A 24,538-nucleotide genomic window follows, 5' to 3' on the forward strand; every position below is an offset into this window, starting at 1 on the left:
CAAAACAAATAAATTTGCAATTTCCAGCACACAAAAGACTTCACGCCTAACCGCTACGATATTTCAAGCGCATATCGCCCGCTCGCTGAACAAACAGCCCGCGAATCGTGACCGGTATACAAATTCAACAGCCACTAGTGAAAACGCTCGACGAAAAAAAATTAAACAATTTCTCGTTTTAGCTTTTATTTGAACTACAAAAAAATAGAAGCCAGATTAAAATCTATGGAGTATGTACTTTTTATCGGGCTCCGTTTTTTTGTTTAAGCGACCGGTCTGGCTTAGAAGGCGGGCTGGCTTAACACTGCCTATGAAACCGATCGTCCTGGGTTCGAATCCCGGTAAGGGCATTTATTTGTGTGATGAGCACAGATATTTGTTTCTGAGTCGAGCGTAAGTATTTACATATTATATATATATATATATATCGTTGTCTGAGTACCAACAACATAAGCGTTCTTGAGCTTACTGTGGGGCTTAGTAAATTTATGTAAGACTGTCCAATATTTATATACATATGCTGTCGATACCGGTAGTTGTGTACGTATTCTACGAATGCAATGATTAAGATGAGTGGGCCTTTAAATGAAATAATAGGGGGGAAATAAGAACTTCAATAGTCTATTCAACCATTCACATTGATAAAGACGACTGACTTTTCCGTTGATATGTAAGGAGAACCTATGAGACACGACCCCAAACGAGACGACGTAGGTGTATTTTCCTTTATAAGATCTGAAAATTAAGTACCTATTACAGAGGATTTTTAATTATCCATAGGCACTTATAAAAAAAAATAAAAAATATTATTATTCATTTAGTACGTTTTCGGTAATAATAAATAAAATAAGAAGTGATGAAATTAATATACCACGATATTCATAATGATTTGATAAATTTGAAATGCAAACAATACAAATCCTCTTTATTGCACAACCTCAGAATAAATGTACATGGAAACATATATATCACATCAAGATAGAGGTAAACAACAGGCGGCCTTATCTCTACAGAGCGATCTCTTCCAGACAACCTTTAGGTAGTGGAGAAATGAAACTCTTAATTTAACTAATTAGGAGGTGCAAAAAAACAGTAGAGAAAATACCTTTAAAATTTAAGTACACAACAATAAGGCAATACATATACATACATACTACTTACATAATTATATATCTACATATATACAATATTATATAATTCTTGGCAAAAATGATAACCAGTAACGCGGACAGAAACACGTAGGAAGGAACAGATAATAGGGATTTGAAAATAGCAAGGGAATGAGCGCGTGTTAGTTCGACAGGAAGAGATTTCCATAGCCGAACATCCCGAAAAGTGAGTGAGCAATTCAATTTTGTGAATTTTGAGGAGGAAGGAAGGACAGAAAGAAGCAAATTTTGTGGGGATCTAGTGGAATTTAAATAATTAAAGCGTTCTTTTAGGTAACGGGGAGTGGTGGGATTGAAGAGTACACTAAAAAGAAGACAAAGAATATGAAAATTATGACGATAACGGACTGGGAGCCACTTGAGTTGCACACGAAAATGAGAAACGTGGTCAAATTTACGCAATTTAAATATAAACCGGATGCAGAGATTTTGTATTCGCTCAAGCCTATTTAGTTGTTCTTCTGTGAGATCAAGATAGGAAATGTCGGCGTTAAGTGTGTGATTTTTAACAAGATTCAGTACTGTTAACTTCGACATATTCTTTTTACTATAACAAAGTGTACCTATCGAAGCTTGGTTTGCTGCCGTTGTGTAGAAACATTTAAACTCGTAACGTGCACAGTGAAACCAGAATATCGCCCACTATCTGCTCCAAATCGTAATTGAATCTGTATCTTATGGCGTTCTGAGCCGCAAGCCACTCAGAGATAAGCTTTATTGCATCGGAAGTGTGTAATAGTGACAACGACACTAGAAACAACTCGACTATTGCCTTTATAGCGCACAAAGTGATGTGTTTCATGTTACAGTATCGGTAAAGACAAATGGAAAAGTTAAGCGGGAAGCGGTTTTACCGCGCGTGTAAAGACAGAAAAGAAATTAAATAAGGTTTAAACAGGCGTTAGGAAAAACTAAATAGGTATCAAAATTGAGGAATATAAATTGAGTTAGGTTTAAAAGTCAGTATCGAATAATTGCTTATTCATATAGTAACAAAAGAGTGTTGATATATTTGGCCAGTTTGTCCATTTCCCCACTTTTGTGTTGAAGCTAAGTAACAGTACAGGTTAAAATAAAAATGCCCTGATAGTAAATGTAAGAAATACCTTCCGCATGATTTCTCGGTCCCTCCGACTTTTATTAGAATATAATTGAATACCGCGAATTAATAATAAGTTAATAACTTACAAATTACACCCTCAACACGTGTAAATTTCATAATGAAAGATATTTTTATTACTTACCTCCGTTACATCTTATTAAAAGACAACGAAATCAGATTCAATACAAATCGTAATTTAAAATATGACCTAACTTTCAGTACAGAAGCTTGTTTGCAGGATTTCCTATCTTGCTGTACGTGCATACATGGAAATAATCGACCAAGGATGTAGAGCACTTTAGCTCTAACATAGATATCGTAAACTTGATATTTGACTCCCAACGGCATTCTCATCGAAGTGGAGTTCTCAATTCAAAATGACAAGGATCTAAGTGGTCTAACATGTTGCATAGGCGGGTCGAAATTCTTTTTAATTTCTTCTGTTTTGTCCCCAAAAATGTATCTAATACGGAAATACAAACGGGACAGTGTGGTCAGAAATAAGACAATGAAAAGAATTTTGACCCGGGCCGTTGTCATGAATAATTTGCCGAAAGGATCTGGCCGGCCACTCATGGTGAAATTGTCACTAGCTGTTAACAGTTTTGTTACTGTGTCTATTCATGAAATATTTGAAAAATACAGACAAAAGATAACTAAAAATATATATACATATAAATTTTCAACAAAAATTAAAAATTATAATGTATTAATTTTTCTATTTTAGCGTAAATCGATTATTTGTAGTTTGTTTGTTTTTTATCCTACGAGACAGAATAGACTTAAGATTTTTGATATATTTTGGAAATAATAATATTTTAAGATATAGGAGGCTAACGGGCAGATGAATCGCGCGATGGTAAGCGATTACCGTTACCCATGGCCACCCGCAATACCAGAGGGGCTGTAAGTACTTATGTTACGATTTCGCTAGTGTTGCCCGAGACTTCGTACGCATGGATTTTTATGTTGGTTGTTGTATAACCTGTATGAACGTTCAACATTGCGCAGCAAAAGATAGCAGTAAGATAATTTGTTAATTTCACAATATGTGACATTTGACTGACACAAAAAAATGTTCTCGATATAAACCCCCTCAACCCTCATAGAACAAAAACTCTTCAAAGCGCTAAAATTATTTTTCCACCACAACAGCTGGTACAGGCTCTCTTGATTATTCAAAAACTGATGAAAAATTGCAAATTGTTCTTGTCGTTACTAATTTAAAACCCCTTTAAACACCTTAAGGAATTAATAAAAAAACGCTTAATTTTTTTTCTTGCTGTCTAATATTCTATCTTTTTACTTAGTTTCATGTCCATTGCTCTAAAAAAAATGGTCCTAATATAAACTTTCAACCCCTTTAACCTTAGGACGATAAATTTTCAAAAAACGCTGAATTTGTATTCTTTTTTGCTTGGATTTTTACAAAGTTATAAGTTCACTCATAAAATCGATTCCAATATAAACTTTCAACCCCCTTTCACCCCCTTAGGAGACGAATTTTCAAAAACACTGAAATAAATTTTCTTTTTTTTAATTAAATTCCTTCTTACGTTATGTTTCAAGTTCCTAGCTCAACATAAAACTTTTACCCCACACAAACATACCTTTTTTTCTCAAAATCTTTTTTTTATATCTTGAACACAATAGTACGTTTCGATGCTAGTGCGGAAAGTATGTCATTCTTCACTCGCCTACGGCTCGTGGCAAGATATCTCGGTGCTCGTGAAGTAATGACATTTCCGCACCTGTATCGAACGACGTTTTTTAATACAGTCGCGAAAAAATAAGAAAAACAACAAGTACTTTTTTTATGCATGTTCTATAAGACAGAAAATATTATAAAAATATATAAAAAAAAATATTATACTATTATTACCTAAGTATCGTTATTTACGATTATTTGTGTTTCGTATAAATATTTAAATTGTATGAAAACAATATTGAATGTTGCCTTTGGAAACGTAAAACATTCTTGCAGTACGAAAAAACGCCTCTGCTTTGACAGGCGTTTCAGCAGTTATTCCGTCCATTCAGAAAACTTATTAAGAACGGTTATTCAATATTAAAAAATAAACGAGTTATAATAATGAAGAGGTATGTAATAAAATATGAAATATGCTTATATTTATTATTTTTACATTAACAGTAGGTTTTCATGTTGATTACGACTTTTAAAGGAAACCAACATTAACACTAATCAATAAGTAGTCATGAATTGGAACAAGTGGAAAAGTAAAAAGCACTAGTTCGCGAAATCCAACTTTCCGCACGCAAAACAGCTACGTTAAGTAGCACTTTTTGAGCAACTGTATTAAAAAGCCTTTTTGTCTCCGATGCTGCCACTATGCAACTTGGATTAGACATACCTACTGACAGACATTAAAGTTTTACAGGAAACTCGTAAGTTTTATCTGTAAATAAAAAAAACTTTACTTATTCGTTGTAAAAGAAATAACATGTGTGCAAAAAACCAAAAAAAAATTTCAACAAAAAAATTTGCCAAATAATGTATAAAAAGAATATATACGTACTAGGTTTCGGCTGCCGATGCACAGAGTAGATCTTAGCTTGCCGCACTTCGGGGCCACTGGTCGTGGTCGTCCGTATCCGTTCTTCTTCTGCGCTTTTCTCAACGCTCCTCAAATATATGGAGTATATGATGGCAGTACATCGGACCTGCATTGTAAAACATAAGTACCTGTATATATTTTATACAGGAACTGCTTACGAGTACGTATGTAACTTATCAACGGCAACTTATACAAACTGTCATCCCTCATTGACTGAGACCCCTTCCACCCTTGAGAGAAGATTTCCCGATAAAATATCTTATATTATCACATTTAGGTTCTAACATGCCTGGGTACAAAAAAATCACGCACACCGGGCTGGATTGAGCTGTTTTTGCGTTAAGTAGGTGATAAAACTGGGCAATAGGAAGGTACTCAAATTTTTACCCAGTCATTTTTGAAGAGCTGTTGCCATATTTTTAGCTTTGTATAATTTACCATAGGGAATACAATTGTTACCGGAAAACGAATATCAGTTTTCATTAGATTTTATTCGAACTCTTGCGAATCAATCTCAATAAATCAAGTTTATGAATCAATAATAGGTTTTGGACGCGGCTGTCAGTAAATTCTTGTAATCTTAGCGATTTACGCGTCATCGGTTCTGCTTTTTGTTTTAAGTATTTTTTTCACGAATTTGTGAAATAAAATAGGAATTTGTTAGGTTGGAAGTTGAATGGATACCGGGTAAAGCGATTTTTTTTACGAATTAAACCTAGCTGGAGTACCATTCTGTAGAATTGTTAGAGATAAACAGGACTGTTAATTACAATCGGAATATTTAGTTCTCCTCATTTGCTTTATATTAAGGTCGTTGAACTAACCCAAACTCAAGGGATTCGACATGAATAATATTCTACAAAAGAAAATATACGTTTTTTTTTTCGGTAATTTCAAGGGTGCATTCCTCAGCTTAAATAAAGTAATTTGCCCAAAGACACCGGTATTCTAATTAACTGAATTTCGGGGATAATCGATATTTTATTTTTATCTTATAAGGCCCTTACGAGCGTGAACACATGCCTTAGGGCCTGTTTACATAAGTACTGATTCTGATCAATACTGATTAGAGTTTAGTACGAGTTAATACATTGGCTACTAAACGTAAGTAAGTACTATCTCGAACGATCGATGTTCGAAATGACATTGACATGTCACAGTTTTCTATTATTTGGATGAGTTGAATGTAATGCCCGTGCAACAACAACGCTATATGCAACATTTAATTACTGTTTATAACAACAAATAAAATAAAATATTTTTTTTTTTTAAATTACCTATGTCATGTAGTTTCCTTAAACGTACTTACCAATACTTAAAATGGCAAACTCATACAGAACATTCGCTACGCTGATGATACCGTCTTGTTAGCTACTAACCCTGAAGACCTACAAATAATGCTGCAAAAACTGAATAACACACTTTTGGAATATGGACTGAGGATAAACACAAATAAAACAAAACACATGATTGTTAGTAAAACACCAATTTCAGAAACATTAACACCACTATCCTTAAATAACAAAATAATAGACAGAGTAAAAAGCTATAAGTACCTGGGTTGTTGGTTAAATGAAAACTGGGAATCAGAGAAGGAAATCCGGACGAGAATTGAAATAGCCAGAAACACATTTCAGAAAATGAGGAAACTTCTAACTAACAGAAAAATAAACCTAAAACTGAGGTGGCGAATGGTTAAATGTTACATCATCCCAATTCTTATGTATGGTTCCGAAAGCTGGACCTTGAAAAAGAATTTAATCAACAAGCTAAGGGCTTTTGAAATGTGGATTTATCGAAGGATGCTCAAAATAAAATGGACTGATAGGATAACTAATATCAGAGTTTTGGAAATCATGAAAAAAGATCTAGAGGTTGTATCAACAATTAAGAAAAGAAAAGCAGCGTATTTTGGACATATATATAGAAACAATAAATACAACCTACTGAAATTAATAATTGAAGGAAAAATTGAAGGCAAGCGTGGTCGTGGTAGAAGGCGCACATCATGGACTAAAAATATAAGAGACTGGTTAAAAGTGAAGAGCATAGATAGACTAATTCGCATGACTGAACATAGAGAGACATATAGACATATGGTCGCCAACCTCCTGGACGGAGATGGCACGTGAAGAAGAAGACTTACCAATACACCGAAGTAAACGGTATTCAATAAAAACACAGTGTATTTCAAATCATCACAAAATTTTGTCCATCTTACAAAAAATTTTTGTAAGATTTTTTTCTTAAGAGCAATAAAGATTACCTAAATTCATATCACAATGCTCAAAGGTTGCTTGTAAGGGTTTTAAAAATCCACTTTTTTAGCCCCGTCCCAAATGGAAATTTCATTTTATTAGTTTCCCATGCCAGGTCTTTACGGTGTTTATATTTTATAACGACTGGTGTATGTAAGACGTTTTGTCTAACATTAATTAAATTTTGAAAGCGCTGTTGGTGAAATACATTATACACAATTTAGGCAAAGCGCAAAATACATCGGAACTGGTTTTAGGTTATATAAGTCAAAACCATTGTCCTTAACTTTCCAGCTTTCGCAATAAAATACAAAAATATATCTGCGAGTGACCCACATTTACTATTTCACTTTAACCTTTGACTCTTTCGCGTTTGATTAGCGCCTGGAATTACACCCCTAAGCTTCCATCCGCGTCAATGCGCTTGATTGGGAGTGAATCAAAATTTAGTCTCCGAACGTAGCGGTATGCGTCAGACTTACGGAGTCAGTGGGCTGTATGCCATTGTAATCCCAATCCATGCGCATATCTGTATTCATACCTACCTACAATCCTCACACTAACATATTGAGGAAAATGTGTAAGTGAAGTTAACGCGATCATATGAAAGTAGCATGAGCGTATGATTGTCGTGCTATAAATAAACATTGTGCACCACGTCCCCATGGTATATGTAAAAAAACCTAAGTGGGTTTACTAATTTTTTAAATGTAATGCATACATGTTAATATTTTTATTTTCTTCTTTATTGTGAGACGTACCACATTACAATCTATAAATTGCACATGCAGATGTAAACCACCCGTCACTCGTCGCGAATTTAACCATTGCAACTGTGCAGTGACTTGTGACCACATCACTAGCGACATCGGCACTTTAAGGTTTATAACCTTGTTGGTAATGCGATGGACCGGCAATCCAAAAATGTGGGTTCGAGTCCCACGTTAACCAGAGTTCATCATCGTTAATTTTTTCATTGTAATTTTACATCTGCATGTACAATTTATAGAATGCTATGCTGCTGCATTTTTGTAAGCTAAATATTAAAAAACTCATATAAATTTAACATTAACAATTACAAATTTACAATATGGTATAACTATCTGAACAATACAACTATATGTAGTGTTCCGATGGAAACATTTCAATGTCTGCATCAAAAGTTGCGGATCTGACTATGCGTCAAAAGTATCTACCGTTTCTCTAACAGCATAACATAAAGAGGTTTACGAGTATATATTATGTAAAACAATTAGACTAACAGGTACTTTTGAACGCAAACTGTAGATATTTGTCTCTATCATGAAAATTTTCTCAGAGTGACAGATACGTTTCGCGCGTTGTCTCATCCCCTACTATTGATGCTGACTGTATACTAGAAAAAATATTTTTTCTACCTATACACCAATTCTGTGTATCCCACACATACACTATGTGTGGGTAAGGTGGCTCACCTTTATCCGCTCGTTAACGAAGTGATGCCGCTGTACCACGAACTGTATGGTGCTGTAGGCGGTCATAAGTTTACCGTTGTCGGAAACATCCACGCGGTGCCACACGTGCTGCGATAGGGCCTGTCAAATGTAACAGAAAGGACAATTAATCTAAGAGATCGGTCTAGGCTAACCCTACACCGACTTTGACAGAATAAATGTGTGTGTCCGTGTGCATGTGCATGTGCGTGTGTGAAAACGTCTTACAGAGCACACTTGGTTTGACTGTAGTAAAGTCAAGAAATTTAATATCAGTACCACTTCATACCTTGTCATAGTGATAATGGTATGAGATTCTTGACGACCTCTCTGGCCTAGTAGGTAGTGACCCTACCCATGGTCCCAGGTTCAAATCCTGGTAATTTCGTGTGATGAGCATGGATATTTGTTCCTGAGTCATGGATGTTTTCTATGTATTTAAGTATTTATGAATATGTATATATTATAAATATCGTTGTCTAAGTACCTACCCGCAACACAAGCCTTACTGAGCTTACCGTGGGACTTAGTCAATTTATTTTAGTCTACATTTATTTATTTATATAAAAAAGCGCTGGTGGCCTAGCGGTAAGAGGTGCGACTTGCAATCCGGAGGTCGCGGGTTCAAACCCCGGCTCGTACCAATGAGTTTTTCGGAATTTATGTACGAAATATCATTTGATATTTACCAGTCGCTTTTCGGTGAAGGAAAACATCGTGAGGAAACCGGCCTAATCCCAACAAGGCCTAGTTTATCCTCTGGGTTGGAAGGTCAGATGGCAGTCGCTTTCGTAAAAACTAGTGCCTACGCCACATCTTGGGATTAGTTGTCAAGCGGACCCCAGGCTCCCATGAGCCGTGGCAAAATGCCGGGACAACGCGAGGAAGAAGAAGATTTATTTATTTATATGGATTGTCACGGTGACAAGGTACGTAATGGTGCTGAAATTAAATTCTTTGTCTGTACAACCATTCACAGGGAAGAATAGCTTTGCGATCCTAGCGAAATAACGGTATTTTTTTATGAAATTTACATTTCGGGAGAAAAAGATTTCCACTAACAACATCTTAACAAATCACTTTGATTTGCATGTCGATCGCTTCAGCATAATATATTCTAGGTTTAAAGGTTTCGCTTTATTTTATTAAATAAAATACATGTATTTTTTTTGTTTTGTAAATTTTGAAAAAAAAGGAAAACCTGTAAACATAGGTTTTCATTGTGTCGATAACATATTAAAAAATCATGGAGAGTAGAAAACACTTAGAAGTGGAAAAAAGCTTTTTCTTTTTGTATGGACGATCATGAGATTCCCTCTTAAGTTCTAAATGACCCTTGAAACCATTTGAATGAAGAGTAAAGAAGTGACGATGTTAATACACATGTAAATAACCGTAAATAGCAAATATCCAAAGATAATAATAAATTAATTACATATATGTGAGTGTATAAGTACCAATTAGGTATGTACATAAATAACAGGTACCTACTACCTCGGACGATGTCATAGTTTTCAACTGTTTGGTGGAATTAATATAATGATCGTGTTACAACAAGTAGGTACAACAAAGCTATTAATTACTTGTCACAAAAAAATTACATTTAATATGCCATTCAGTTTCTTTAAATGTATTTAGCCATACCCCGAAGTCAACTAAGTAAATATAAAACACCGGTATGTATATATGTCCATTTTTTGGCATGCCCTATAGCCCAAATGGCTGGACGGTTTTTGACATATGAGGTGTCATTGAATTCGTCAAAATTGTGGTAGTGACATAGGCTATATTTATTTGGAAATAGACGCCTGCATACTGGGGGGCGAGGGGTGTTTTTTTCTTACTAAAGCAATATAAGTATCAAATGTAAGCTAGTGAAAAGTCCATTGCAAAAATATATGTAGGAGTCGGGTTTTTTGTTTTATACTTAATTCCCTTGTTAAACGTAATGTTTCGTTCCCTCGTATTAAACAAGTGGTGAAGGGTCTACCTAACTATGAATTTTAAGTACACACGATACATTACCTATTAGATTTGACAAATAACGCGATATGTAATGGCTCAATAACATCTTAACATAAGTTAATGAAAACTAGTAACTTAGAAACGTATAATTGAACATACCTGACCGCTGTCACAGACACTAAACTATAATATATTCGTAATCATAACAACAAATTAATGAATATACTTAGAAAAAGAAGAGTAGAAGCACTCTGCGTTGTAAGAAGGTCATAACTCAATTCTAATTCGAAGGATGACGCAACATCTAGGTAACACCACCGGGATGTCGAATGGATGACACCGGGATGGACGGAATGGGAAATTAGACAAATGAAAAAAACCATTCCAATATTCGAAGTACTCAAATAAATGAAAGCCGTAAGCCTCACGAGCCCAGTCTTTTATTGTGATACACATACACATGTCAGTATCACACCGTAAATAAAATCACATCAAAAGAAACCGTATAAAACCTCGCGACGTAGTTTTTCTTCCGCCAAAGTTTCGTGATCTAATGTATTGCTAGGGTAAAACCATGCCGACTAATTTATACAGTACCTTTGTATATAATTAGTTACCTACCTAGAGCCGTCTGTCTCTTTAGGCAGTTAAATAAATGTAAACAATGTTTTTTTACGTTTTCGGCTACTTCAATCATTTATTAGTTGGGTACCCATGCCAAAAGCAGGTAATCCGCCTAAAACAGGTAGGCGCCTATACATCGTTGTATGTAACAGTACTGTGCTGTGCTGTGTATAATAAATAATAAATAAATAAATATGTATGTATGCATGCGCCGTAAGAGATCGAGCGCCAACGAGTTTCAATTAAGCCCCAACAATCCGCGCTATGCAGACGATGCCTGGCTGTATGCCGTTATAGTTTTGTGGTGTTTTTGTTGAAAAAATCAAGGTAAGTTTTGTCTGATTAGCCGGATATCCTAGCAGATTACTAGTTAACTGTATGATTTTAGCTAGATTTACCATATAAACGAAATTCAATGCATTCACGTCTCTACTCTTCATATTTCGAAGTTATATTTTGACAATCATAATAAGTGGTTTTAGGCAAAGCGAGTAGGGCAAAGTGGGTAGCCACCCGCTTAATAAGTTTACATGTAAGGTAGTAACATATTTAAATTGATTGTAAGATCTCTAGAATATGTTGAAATGCTGATTATACGACTGTTATTAATAATATAATTAGATAAAATACAATAAAGTCACTTAAAATTATTAAAGATTCGCGTCGAAATATCACAGAAATCCAAATTCCAAAAGGTAGTAGTTTGGGACAATCAATGACTCACCCAAGTCACTTTGCTTTTCTTCTATTGTGTGAATATTTTAAGCGGAAACATAAAAAACGGTGCTCTTTATTGAAGTTGGATAAATTCTCTAACTGACGACTGCATTTTCAATACTTTAATACAGTAAAATCGTAGACTAATTGAGGGTTGTTGTTAGGTTACCCACGTTGGACCCGCTTACCCTATCCAACCAAATAGAAAACTTCCTTATCGTTTTGGCTTTAAACTACATATTTCATTTTATCGTAAGTATAATATTTTGACCCTCAAATGGCTAAATATTCCGTCTCCTTATAGGTTCTTTACTAGGGCAAGGTAATAGCAAATCAAATATTATTAAACTACATTACTATTGAATCAAATAATACCTATATATTCCTGTTTACAGGTTTATTGTTTTTAGAGTATAAATACATGGTGTTATTTTTGTAGTTCGTTAATTTCAAGAATGCATCCCTGACCTTAAATTAAGTAACTTTCTCAAAGAAACCGGTATTCTAATTAACTCCATGCCGCTACAAGCGTGTACACTTCCCATAGGTCCTCTTTACATATTATTGTTTAATATGAGTTTATACATTTGCTAGGTATTAAACGCAAGTACTATCTCCTATCTCGGACGATCGATATTCAAAATGTCATAGTTTTTATTTTAATTTATTTGTATTATAATTGATTATAGCTTTGTAATTTGTGTTTGAATTATTTAATGTATTTATAATCATTTTTATTTTTATGTTTTATTTCATTTTATTAAATATTTCACTAAGTAAGTATTTCACTTACACGCCATGTGGGTGTGTGTAATAAATATTTTTACTTTTTTTTCCTTGTAAACCTCCCAAGTAGACCACTTATCAAAGCTCCGGAGGCCATACAACTCCATATGCTGCAATTCACCTTTGCGACAATCGCGTCGCGAGCAGTCGCGGCAAAATGTGACTAATCACTTATTTTTACTCCTATATGCGCGCACTGACATATAAACATTAAACATACGTTGCATTTCTACGAAAAAAATCGTAGTGCGCGCTTGGCCTAATTTACCGTTACTTACGATTTTACTTATTTATGCAACCGCTAGAAGCGTACAGTTCAATTCTACGATATAATTCTTATTCTGTTTTTACTATACTTATAAAGGAACAGAGACAGCTTACTTTACTACTGTAGTAAAGTAAAACGAATGTACTTTGGCAGCTCATGGCAATAAATACTGAGTAAATACCGAGTATTTACTCAATTTACCAGTATTTACTCGTTTATACCCAAAATGGTGGGTATAAACTATTTAGAGTGCTGAAAGGGCCGTACAAATTTGAAATATAGGTATATTTTGTAAGCCGCTACTGGATTAAGTACTCAAAATTGTAAGAAATATTTTTAAGGGGGGCACTCCATACATGTAATAAATTGTCACAGAAAAAATTCAGAAACCACCAACTTCAATGGGTCATTAAAAACAACTTGGATGTTTCTAAAAACTTTTTTGGATAAATTTAATACTTTTGGAAAAGACCGGTTTCTAAAGGTCAAAATAATGTTTATCACCCTTTAACTTTCAAACCACATTTCAAAAAAATATGAAAAAATATCGGGAGATTAGCCGTAGAATAGAGTAGAATAAAATACTTTGAACATGATCGGTTGAGCCAATTTTGAGTTTTCTTAAAAAAAAACCCCTTTATAAAAGGTCGTAAGTGCATCGTAAACACTCACTTTTGCGCGACATACAGTTATCTAGAACATCGATAGCACTTAAGTCCCATATTTTAAAAGTAAATAACTTTTTATTAAAAACAAATCACAATTTACTTCACATTGATGATTACCCTTTTTTGTTTTCAAAAATTAAGCGTCTTATATTCTTCTTATTATGTTCATAACAATATGAACATAACTTACTTTAACATTCTTCTTTAAAAAACAATTTAGTTCTTAAATCTCACTTATTAAAATATTTTATTAGCAATCGTTTATACTCACCTAAATTAGTAAAAACGAGTATTTATCGGGTGCTTTACTCAGTATTTACTCAACCCTACCCATCTCTAGTTGCAGGCGTCCATAAGCTACGGAAACTGCTTACCATCAAGCGAGCCGTATGCTTGTTTGTCACCGACGTTACGCATTTTTTTAAATATAGAAAAAAACATTTTGTCTTGTTACCTTAGAGATTAAACTTGGATTATTCTTGAACTAGAGGTTCAAATTGAATGTTATTGGGTATTTACATAAGTTATATGATATCCTGGTTTCTGGCTTTATCCAAACCAAAGTTACAGGGGATCGAAGACGGCCTGAATCGCTTTGAGAATAGAATAGTACTGCTGTGCGTCTATATTTGAGATATATATGATATTATAGATCATATCGGCCAAACTTTTATGAATATGTCCAACAAATACATACCCTATAATCATAAAATCCATAGGTACATCACAAATAAGTACCTATAACAAAGGTAGCTGTATAGATTGTTATATGAGACATTATACTATTTATAATTAACTTAAGGTGCAGTAGGTTCAAAGATCGGAGTTTTTGAAAAGTCGTAGCGCTTTATAGATCACAATACAGCTGCCAAAAATTTAATTAGCAATTTCAGGCCTTTCTCGTTTTTGACTTTTGCTCGATAGAAAAAATCACAAACAGGTTTATAATGCATTTTACAAATTTGTAACAAATTTTGCACAAAAACTAAAAATATGAAAATCGCTTCCAAACATTGGCAATATCAAGGTTGAGGGAACTTATCGATTACTTTTTATTTTATTTAAACGTACAAAATATTAAAATTTGAAGCGCTGGTGGCCTAGCGGTAGGAGCGTGCGACTTTCAATACGGAGGTCGCGGGTTCAAACCCCGATTCGTACCAATGAGTTCTTAAGAACTAATGTAAGAAATATCATTTGTTATTTACCAGTCGCTTTTCGGTGAAGGAAAACATCGTGAGGAAGACGGACTAATCCCAATAAGGCCTAGTTTACCCTCTGGGTTTGAAGGTCAGATGGCAGTCGCTTTCGTAAAAACTAGTGCCTACGCCAATTCCGATTAGTTGTTAAGCGGACCCCAGGCTCCCATGATTCGTGGCAAAAACGCTGGGACAACGCGAGGAAGAAGAGTACAAAATATTAAAATTCAAAAACATGATATCCGCGCTCCCGGGCACACACATCCATCTCGCTCACACTTACGCTCAGTGAGAGTGAGAGAGGAACACGAACTTACTGGGCCTTAACTTACTTTCTCTGATTAAGAGTATGGATTTTGTGCCCAGACGATGTTTATTACTCTCAATAATTCAATTACAGCGTAGACAATATCTGTAATAAATCTTGCCTAGGTTTAGCACCTGATCAGATTAGCTTGGCGGGCCCTTTATCTAACTAACGACGAAGTCAATCAATGGCTAGAATAGCTTGCCGAGACCACTTTCGAGGCGTACCTACTCATTGAAGTCGGGACAGGTTGGTACTAGAAGCATAATCAATGACGTCGTGCGACTTACTGGCGCAGTTTAATCGGTTAATTTTAACCATGGACCTAGAATACTAAGCACGTAGTTTCGCTACGAGTAAAACACAAATAGGATTCCATCATCCACCATTTTTCTAATATTTACGCGTGACACACTCACATTGACAGTTATCTCTATGGCCTCATCCACCAATCTGCCGTCAGTCGAATTGAAACGTCAGTGCATTAATTGTTCGAAGAAAAAATTAAATACGCCGGCATGCGTGGTCGAATGTTGCAAAAATTATACCGATCGAAAGAAAAAAAGGCAGAATAAATTTTCATACATAAGTTAATCAATTATCACATCATCTTTCGTAAAATACGATATTAATCCATGAAGTTGTACCTAAAGGGCGCTCTCACTTTTTTTGCCATACTAAATTGAACCTTATCCCCGAGCTAGAAAGGTGTCCGTACCAAATTAGAGAAAATGTACTCAATCGGCCTAGGTATACATTCGTGACACGCAAACATTGAATCCTTCCGCCACTGCAGTATTTGCAGTGTCACAGCTGGTCGTCAATTGTGCGGCCTCTGTCAAATTGTTCGTCTATGATTTTAACTAAGAAAGTCAAAGTCCTTGCCGGACATTTTTGAGAAATAAATGAAATAATACATTTGTCCAGTCTGCGAGTGTGAGGTAATTGACAACATTTCATATTTCTGAACCTATAATTTCATTGGTTCATTTTAATTGAAACGAGGAATACTAGTACGGTCAAATTAACTCAAATTTCACTAAAGTCAGGAACTAATTCTAAGGACTAATAAAATCACTACGGATTGTTTTGTATGGGCTAAAAATCGAACTTTATACAATCGTTACTAAATTCACCCCCCCGGAAAGGGGTGAAATCGGCTGAAAATAATGTAATGGTTGTAACTAAGAAGAGAAAAAAGGTGTACTCGGTGCAATTTGGCGTACGTTTTACAACACTTATATCTAAATTCGCACGTGTTATTTATGTTAATTTAAGCTACGGAACAGGTAAAAAAAAAACAACATACAAAAAAATCTATTTTGGCCATTGCGGGTCTGGGGAAAGTAATGTACTCGGTGCAAATTGAGTAAATAATTAGAAAAAATATCTAAATCCAATGTCAAATTCGCACCAGGGTGCGACACCCGGAAAGTAGTTTTTCATGTTTTACTGTCGTTGTACTTCGGGGGAAATTTTAATACTATTGGAAATTGATGCAATCATATTCATTTGATTTTGTTTACATTCGCACCCCATAAAAAATTGGCATTTTTATACGGAACATGCAGTTTTGTAATCAAGTACCAAAAACGTAGAGCAATAAATACACAGAAGCGACAAGCGCGTGATTAGTGGCAAGAGAAGGAACGCGCGTAGATGCACCGACGAAGCACGGCTCTTGAGGCACGAGTAGTGGCATGTACCTACTGCAAAAATAGTATGATTTTTTTTTCTTTTATAGTACGTCGGTGGCAAACAAGCATACGGCCCGCCTGATGGTAAGCAGTATCCGTAGCCTATGTACGCCTGCCACTCCAGAGGAGTTACATGCGCATTGCCGACCCTAACCCCCTCCCGCCCCTCGTTGAGCTCTGGCAACCTTACTCACCGGCAGGAACACAACACTATGAGTAGGGTCTAGTGTTATTTGGCTGCGATTTTCTGTAAGGTGGAGGTACTTCCCCAGTTGGGCTCTGCTCTAGATCTGGAATGACATCCGCTGTGCTGTGCCCTACCACACAGAGCGAGATGACATTCACAATGCCCATACCTCTCGTAAAAGGTTTCTAAGTATGCAGACAGACAGTCAACAAATTAAATACAGGTACGCTCAATGTTTGTTAAATTCGAAAAATCGCGTTTTTCCATATACTTACGAAAACGTTAGACTACTTAGTTCACTCAATGATTGTTTAAAACAATAGTTCCGTTTTAATGCCAGAAGAAAGATTTGTGCTCGTTGCCCGTCAAAAGTGTCAAACAAACTGTCTCGGAACAATCGCTGCGCGTAGGGTTTGAGATCCGGATATCCGAAATATCCGGATATCCGTCAACTATAAGATCCGGATCTAGCGGGTCATAAGATCCGGATATTACGGATCCGTTAAATATGGTTATTGACCTATAACCGAAACAATTTTCTAATGAAATTTATGAATAATTTTGTCATTTAAATATAGTATTTTCATATATTTAAGCAATTCAAATACTAACAGCACATCAATTTTGATAAGTACATCATGTCACGCAGTAACTTTATACAATGAATGCGAATGTTGCTTAATGCAAACATTAGATCATTGGATATCCTGATGACTTGGGGCTATAGGCTCAAAACAAAAGCGACCTGGAGGCCAAGGCTAGGATAGTAGAGTAGGAAGGAGAGAAAATTGGTCTGATAATCAACCACTAGAATATCTCCAAATGAATAGGGCTAAGATGGTCGGCTCTTTATCATTTGTCATGAAGGGCATAGTGACAAGTGATAAAAATAGAACCATGCTGCCACCGCAGATCGAAAAGAAAAGACTTACCTAAAGTAATCGGGAAGAGGAGATAGATGTTCGAATCCAAAATGCCCTAAGATGCTCAGCAGCGCTTCACCGAGTTCTAGTATCCAAGCTGATCAGTAGACTGTCCATGATTCAAGTCTATAAGACAATAATTAGATTTTGATGAATGGCATCGGTAAGTATTACACTTGGACTCTGAATCAGAAAAAAAAGAACAAGTTCTTAGTTAAGAAGACGAAATTCTGGCGGAATATTCTGGGACCTATCAGAGATGAAGATAGAGAAGATGAAAGCGTAGGAAAAATAGGGAGCTAGAGTAGCTAGTTGCGGCACCCAATATAATTAGCGAGATTATAGCCGCACGACTTCGCAGACTTGGTCACTTGGAGTGGACGGGAGAGAATCGGGCTGTGAGAAGATAGGAGCGATGTAGCCCTAAAACGCCCTCGGAGTATCCAACTAGCGTGGAGTGGTGCAGAATAGAGCAGAGTGACGTTGTACTTGTGTCAAAGGCCAAGATTCTTTTTGGGTCACTGATCCAGTGAAGTAAGTAAGTATTGCTTTCATAGTTAGTATTTCATGACGAATGAACACGAGGTGAGGCATTGGATGTATTTCCAACTATGCACCAGCTAATCCAGATATAAACCCTCCTTATTAAGTACGGTTTTAGAGATAACATTATGTTAGCTATTATAATAATCAAGTAATCATTTAAAATTGGTTGGGATAATATCATTGTATTAAAACATAGTTAAAAACGTTATTTCTGTGTTATCTAAATCCGTTTATTCGGATATTTATTTTGGTGGATATTCGAATAATTAGAATATCACAATATTCTAATTGCAAACCCTACATATAGTAGTGACACCCAGTAGTGACACAAATAGGTAATGTAAATACTGCGAGGAGGATCTTGTTTAGGAAATAATCGGACAGACAGACGGACATGACGAATCTATAAGGGTTCCGTTTTTTGCCATTTGGCTACGGAACCCTAAAAACAGAGCGATCGAGTATATTCCTTCAACAGGATGCTCTCTTACAGCATATAAAAAGGGCTTAACAGACCCACATTGGGACCAATTTACCTGAATAGCGACCCACAAATGCTAGATTCTTGCAACTAGGCTTGGCGAAAGAAAAATGATGGACCAGCGTACACCTCTTTGTAGAAAACCCTTCCTGATGCTAGTCTCAGCTGCAAGGAGCTATTGTCTTGCAAGTGCAAAGAACGCTGTACAGGGTGTGGGTGAGTAAAACACGGATTTAAATACACTATGCTTTGCGCATGCGAAGGTGCATGCTCTGGGACAAAATAACACGTAAAAAAAAAAATGTTTAATTAGTGTGTAACTTTATTTAGCTAGATCCGGAGTAAATTACAATAAAACGATCTCAGTATTCTTAATTTTGATAATAATACTTTTATCGAAAATCAAAAATCAAAAAATCAAAAATCAAAATTGTTTATTTCTTTCAAAAACCATGACAAATGTTACAATGGCTGGTGTCTCCTTGTAAGTTATTTACAAAATAACCTGTGCTAGGAGGCACCGCTCTTCCATAGCTAAGTACAGTCAGTATTATACAATTCTATTCTTAAAGCTAAGTTCCTTAATTATTAATATGAGTATGTGTGTGTGTGTGTGTGTGTGTGTGTGTGTGTGTGTGTGTGCCCATGTGTGTGTGTATGTTTGTGTGATCTGGCTAGGCTACATATCCTAATAATTCTTCTACCTGATCGTAATTTTTGTCTTCCAACCACTTTGTTATTTTATTTTTTACATCATATTGCAGCATTGGATATATATCTAGTGCTTTGTTTAAGGTATTATATAAGTGAGATGAACGTTTGTTATACTGTCTACTAGCAAAAGTTGTGTACGTTTTAGGTAGGTGCATAGCAATATCTTTCCTCCGTCTTGTCAGAATGTTGCGGTCATAAGTTGTGGTTTTATGCTTTCTTAGGACAGCGGTTAATATATACAATTTTCTGACAGTAAGCAACTTACACATTTGATATAGCTTGTCAGTTGAGAACCACATCTTCTTAAAATACATAATTTTGAGAAGACTACGCTGAGCTCTCTCAACATCAATAAAGCGAGTCTTAGCAGCGCCACCCCAAACAGGCAAACAATAGGTTAACACGGATTGAACTAATGATGCGTAGATCTCTTTTAAAAGATCTCTACCGTGACCAAGGGCACCCGGAACGACCCTTGGCACCACATGTCTTAAATTTTTAAAAATCCAATTAAGCTTTCGTAGACGTAATATAACATATTCGAGATGTTGGTACCAAGAGAGCCCCCGATCCACAAAGACTCCCAGATATTTTGTGCTATCAACTTTAAGTATAGCGGGACAGGTTTGCTGGGAACAGTTCAGTAGATTGTTACAACAGCTATGTATTTTAATGTCGAAACTATTAACAGGTTGTGTATTACTGTATATAGTGTGACATATATAATTTGTTTTAGCGGTATTTAACGTAAGAATATTGTTCTTAAGCCATACATTAATAATTTCAAGTCCATTTTCCGCGAATTTCTGTACATCTTCCCATGAAGTACCAGTGAAGACGATGGCAGTGTCGTCAGCATACGAGAATATATCTGCATGTGGGATCTTTAAGTCGCACAAGTCATTAATATAAATTAGAAATAGCGTTGGTCCAAGCACAGAGCCTTGAGGTACTCCGTACGTCACGTCTTCATCTTCACTTGTACAGCTGCAGTCTCCCAGTTTCACCCTCTGTTTCCTGTTTGTTAAATAGTCCTGGAGAAGACGAAGCGGAATATCTCTTATCCCCATCCTTTCCAACTTGTGTAACAGTATAGGGACAGAGACGGTGTCAAAGGCCTTTTTGATATCTAAATACACAGACATACATTTAGATCCATTGTCAAGATGGTCAACTATTAGTGAAGTTAGAGCAGATACAGCATCTTCGGTAGATTTACCAGGTCTGAAGCCGTATTGAGACAGGGATAATAGGTTGAATTTATTTAAGTACTTAAATAATCTGGTATTCAATAACTTCTCCAGTATTTTGGAAATTGCTGGTAGAACAGATATAGGTCTGTAATTATTTACATCGTCTCTGTCTCCACTTTTAAAAACTGGTGTAATGATTGATTGTTTAAGTGGATCTGGAAAAATTCCCTTATCAAAACAAATATTTACTAAATGCGTAATTATTGGAATCAGTACTGGCTTTGCAAGTTTAAGAAATTTATTGGAGATATTATCCCAGCCTGGTGCACTATTATTCTTAAGGCTTGATATTATGGATTGAACTTCATCATGGTCAGTATGGGACAGTATAAAGGAGTTTGGCTGAGACCGAAGGTTTAGAAGGTATGTTTGTTGTACGTTTTTATCCGGTTTAATATTTGTCGCAAGTTGCTTTCCTATATTGGAGAAGTAGCGATTGATGTAGTTTGCAGAAGCAACAGGTGTTGATTTGAGATGAAGGAGCTCAGAATTAGTCCTATTATTTTTATTAGTGTATGTAATATTTTTTATATTTTTCCACAGTAGTTTATTATTTTTAGAAGATTTACTCAATAGCTCTCTCTCATAATTACGTTTTAGTTTTTTTATTAATTTATTGCAATTATTTCTATATCTTTTATGTTATTTTTAGTATTTCGTTGAAAGGATCACTTTTTAAGTTCTTTTGCGTAATATCTCTATTACGTATACAACGTAAAATTCCTGGTGTAATCCAGGATTTTAAATTTCTGTATTGTTTAGGTATCGTTTTGATTGTAGTATGTTTATTTAGCACCGCTGTTATCTCAAAGATTAGACTATCTATAACTATATTAGGATCGCTGTAGTACAGGAGATTATTAAGATTTTTATTTTTTAATTCCTCAAGAGCTGCATTAAAATCTACTACAGTTTTAGTCTTATTTAAAACGACATTATTTTTCATTTTAGAAATACATAACAACACAGTAAAATGGTCGGTAGTAGTAGTTTGCAATACACATACCGAGGCTTGGAATTTGGATCTATTTATCTTTAGCATTACGTGATCGAGGCAGTTTTCGTCCCTAGTGGGCAAGGTATGTGCAGCTAAAATTCCATGTAAAGAAAGCATATCTAAATACTGAAGTCTATTGTTACGCTCTTGTGGGCGTTCATCAGTCTTAAGTTTTATGTTTATATTAATATCCCCAGTGATTATGATGCTTTTGCTAGTGGATTTGATAGAATTTAAATGATTATTTAATGAAAGTATAAAGGGGTCAGCATTTGTGTTAGACGGGGATCTGTATATACATAGGATTGAATTATTCATAACCTCTAACTGCAAACCAGATGCATGTAATAATTTTACCTCTTTTACTTTGTGCCGAAGAACATTTTTTACATATATAACCACCCCGTCATTCTGATTAAGTTGAAAATATTACTTTACTATAAATATCGTTCAGCAAGTTACCTTTACTTAAACATCATTTGCCTTGCAAATTGTATTGAAACAGCCATCCGACTCTTGGTGGTGTCATCCGGTATGGAACAAAAATAGTGTAATTTGCTTGTTTATAAACCGATTTTCAAAATTTTAATGGAATTTAATAGCTTACTAATGTAGCATTCATATATTGATACAATGTTTTCCTGTAAAGTTACTAGTAAAGTTGATGAAAACAAAAAACGGATTTTTTTTCGGGAAAATTTAAATAAAACTTAAAATTTCTCGCAAACTATGGTACTTACAAGGTCAAATGTAGGTATAAACGATATTGTAGCGCATTTAATTTCGCTTTTTATGACCCACACAAGCTTACATGTGATATACTTTCTGTGGTATACGCAATATTCTGAACACGGCACCGGCCATTTTGATGACGTCATAACTGGTGACTTAACCACGTTAGAAACTGTCTCCCGATGGTTTTTTTGTCAAAATAACATGCTTAACAACATACTAAAATATGGTGCTGGTTTCATCAAAGGCACCTTTTGGGCCCTATATGACCCTAAGGGAAGCGCCTTCATACCTACTCGTATAACATTTTTTTATACAATCAAACACATTTGAATAAGTAGTCGATAAAGCGGTCAAACACCGATAGATTATTAATATGTTGTAACATGACATCACTATTTTTGATCTCACATAGACAATTTACGCACAAACTTGCATTTCATTTTTGGGCGCACTTTTGAAGTTTGACAGTCGTTCTTGATATCCTATTTCTATGTATCCGGATCCGAAAAATTGTCGGATATTGCAAACCCTAGCTGCGCGCTGCGCTATCTCCCCGCCCCGCGCGCCCCGCGCCGTGTGCGGCAACCACCTTCGCTTGCAGTTCGTTGTGATTAATTCTATTTACTTTTTGACAAACTTCCGGTAAAAAAAATCTATTTTTTATTTAGTGCAAATGTAGTGTCTTTAGATAAGTACCGTTTTTAAAATTTTCACGTCTCTCTTAATTTCCCCCGAAGCACAATGTACAAAATAATTAAAAATACATGTTCCATAATTTGCCCAGGCGTGCAAAGTTAACTGAATGTTTATAATGCTTTAAAAAGCTTAACTTGAGATTGCACCAACCGACTGACTTATCCTCGAGCCGCAATCGAAAAAAAAAATTTTTTTAGGGTATCATACATTGCACATCTTTTTAATTAAGATATACTATGCACCAAGGTGTTCTCTATACACTACTTAGCTTGAACCCAATAGCTTTTAATTTACTCCAAAATTACGGCACTTTATAGTTTATACCTAAAATTTAACGGTCTTCCGTACATAATAGAAACGGTGCAACTCGGGGGAAATAATCTAGTTGCGCCTTCTAACGAATCCAAAAAAAGCACGACTACACGACTTACTTCCATACTTTTCGTTAACTTGACTATACTATACGCTAATACGAGTATGTAAATAGTTAATTTTTTTCACTTGGCTTTGTACTTAATTTATTATATTTTTTTTTAATGACTGTAATTCAAAGTACGTTTTGGAATAAGTAATTCGAGTACTTATTCCAAAATGGCGTAACTCCAGTTCTACGCTAGAAGCTAGAACTTATCTCGACAGAAAAAAAGCATGACTTAATTAATCCGATGTTGTCTGTCATTGTCAATATTTTAAACTGGTCCGTTGTTATTTTAAAATAATTTTATTATAAAATATCAGATTTCTACGATGATTTGGATATTATAACGGATACTGATACATGAATACGATACCAGGCTTTCATACGGATACGAGGGATCGACGGATAAACACTAACGAATGTACTCGTAGTGTTATTAAATATTTGTCCGATATCTTCGACGAATTATTTTTGCTATTTTTGTAGTAGATAAGGGACGAAACACTTTTTGGTATACTTGGAAGGAGTATATACCTCATCGATCCATACATAGATAATAACTTCACTATACACCGTGCTTTTTTTCCGTTAATTTCAAGGGTGCATCCCTGAACTTAAATTAAGTAACTTTCTCAAAGACACCGGTATTCTAATTTAGTCCGTTTCGGAGATAATCAATAATTAACTTTTATCTTATCATTTTAAAGCGTTCAATTTGACCTGACCGCAACCCGCAGAACGCATCCAGTGTGGCAAATCCTTAAATGTAAGTAGGTACAG

At 35.4% G+C, this 24,538-nt stretch overlaps 1 protein-coding gene across 2 annotated transcripts in view; it reads right to left on the minus strand.

Annotated features, from left to right (window-relative positions):
- The window catches only part of LOC133534814 (uncharacterized), an 89,105-nt gene that overhangs the window by 1,812 nt on the left and 62,755 nt on the right, over positions 1–24,538 (minus strand). The window contains exons 5-7 of one of the 2 annotated variants that reach the window (XM_061874101.1): positions 8,560–8,679; positions 4,809–4,953; positions 4,644–4,688 (exon numbers count right to left, since the gene is read on the minus strand). In XM_061874101.1, the coding sequence (XP_061730085.1) occupies positions 4,657–4,688; positions 4,809–4,953; positions 8,560–8,679 (297 nt within the window). In that variant the 3' untranslated portion in view covers positions 4,644–4,656. The remainder of the gene's footprint in view (positions 1–4,643; positions 4,689–4,808; positions 4,954–8,559; positions 8,680–24,538) is intronic. The other variant, XM_061874099.1, reaches the window with a different exon arrangement.

This window comes from Cydia pomonella, chromosome 2 (assembly GCF_033807575.1).
Source record: "Cydia pomonella isolate Wapato2018A chromosome 2, ilCydPomo1, whole genome shotgun sequence".
Lineage (NCBI taxonomy): Eukaryota > Metazoa > Arthropoda > Insecta > Lepidoptera > Tortricidae > Cydia > Cydia pomonella.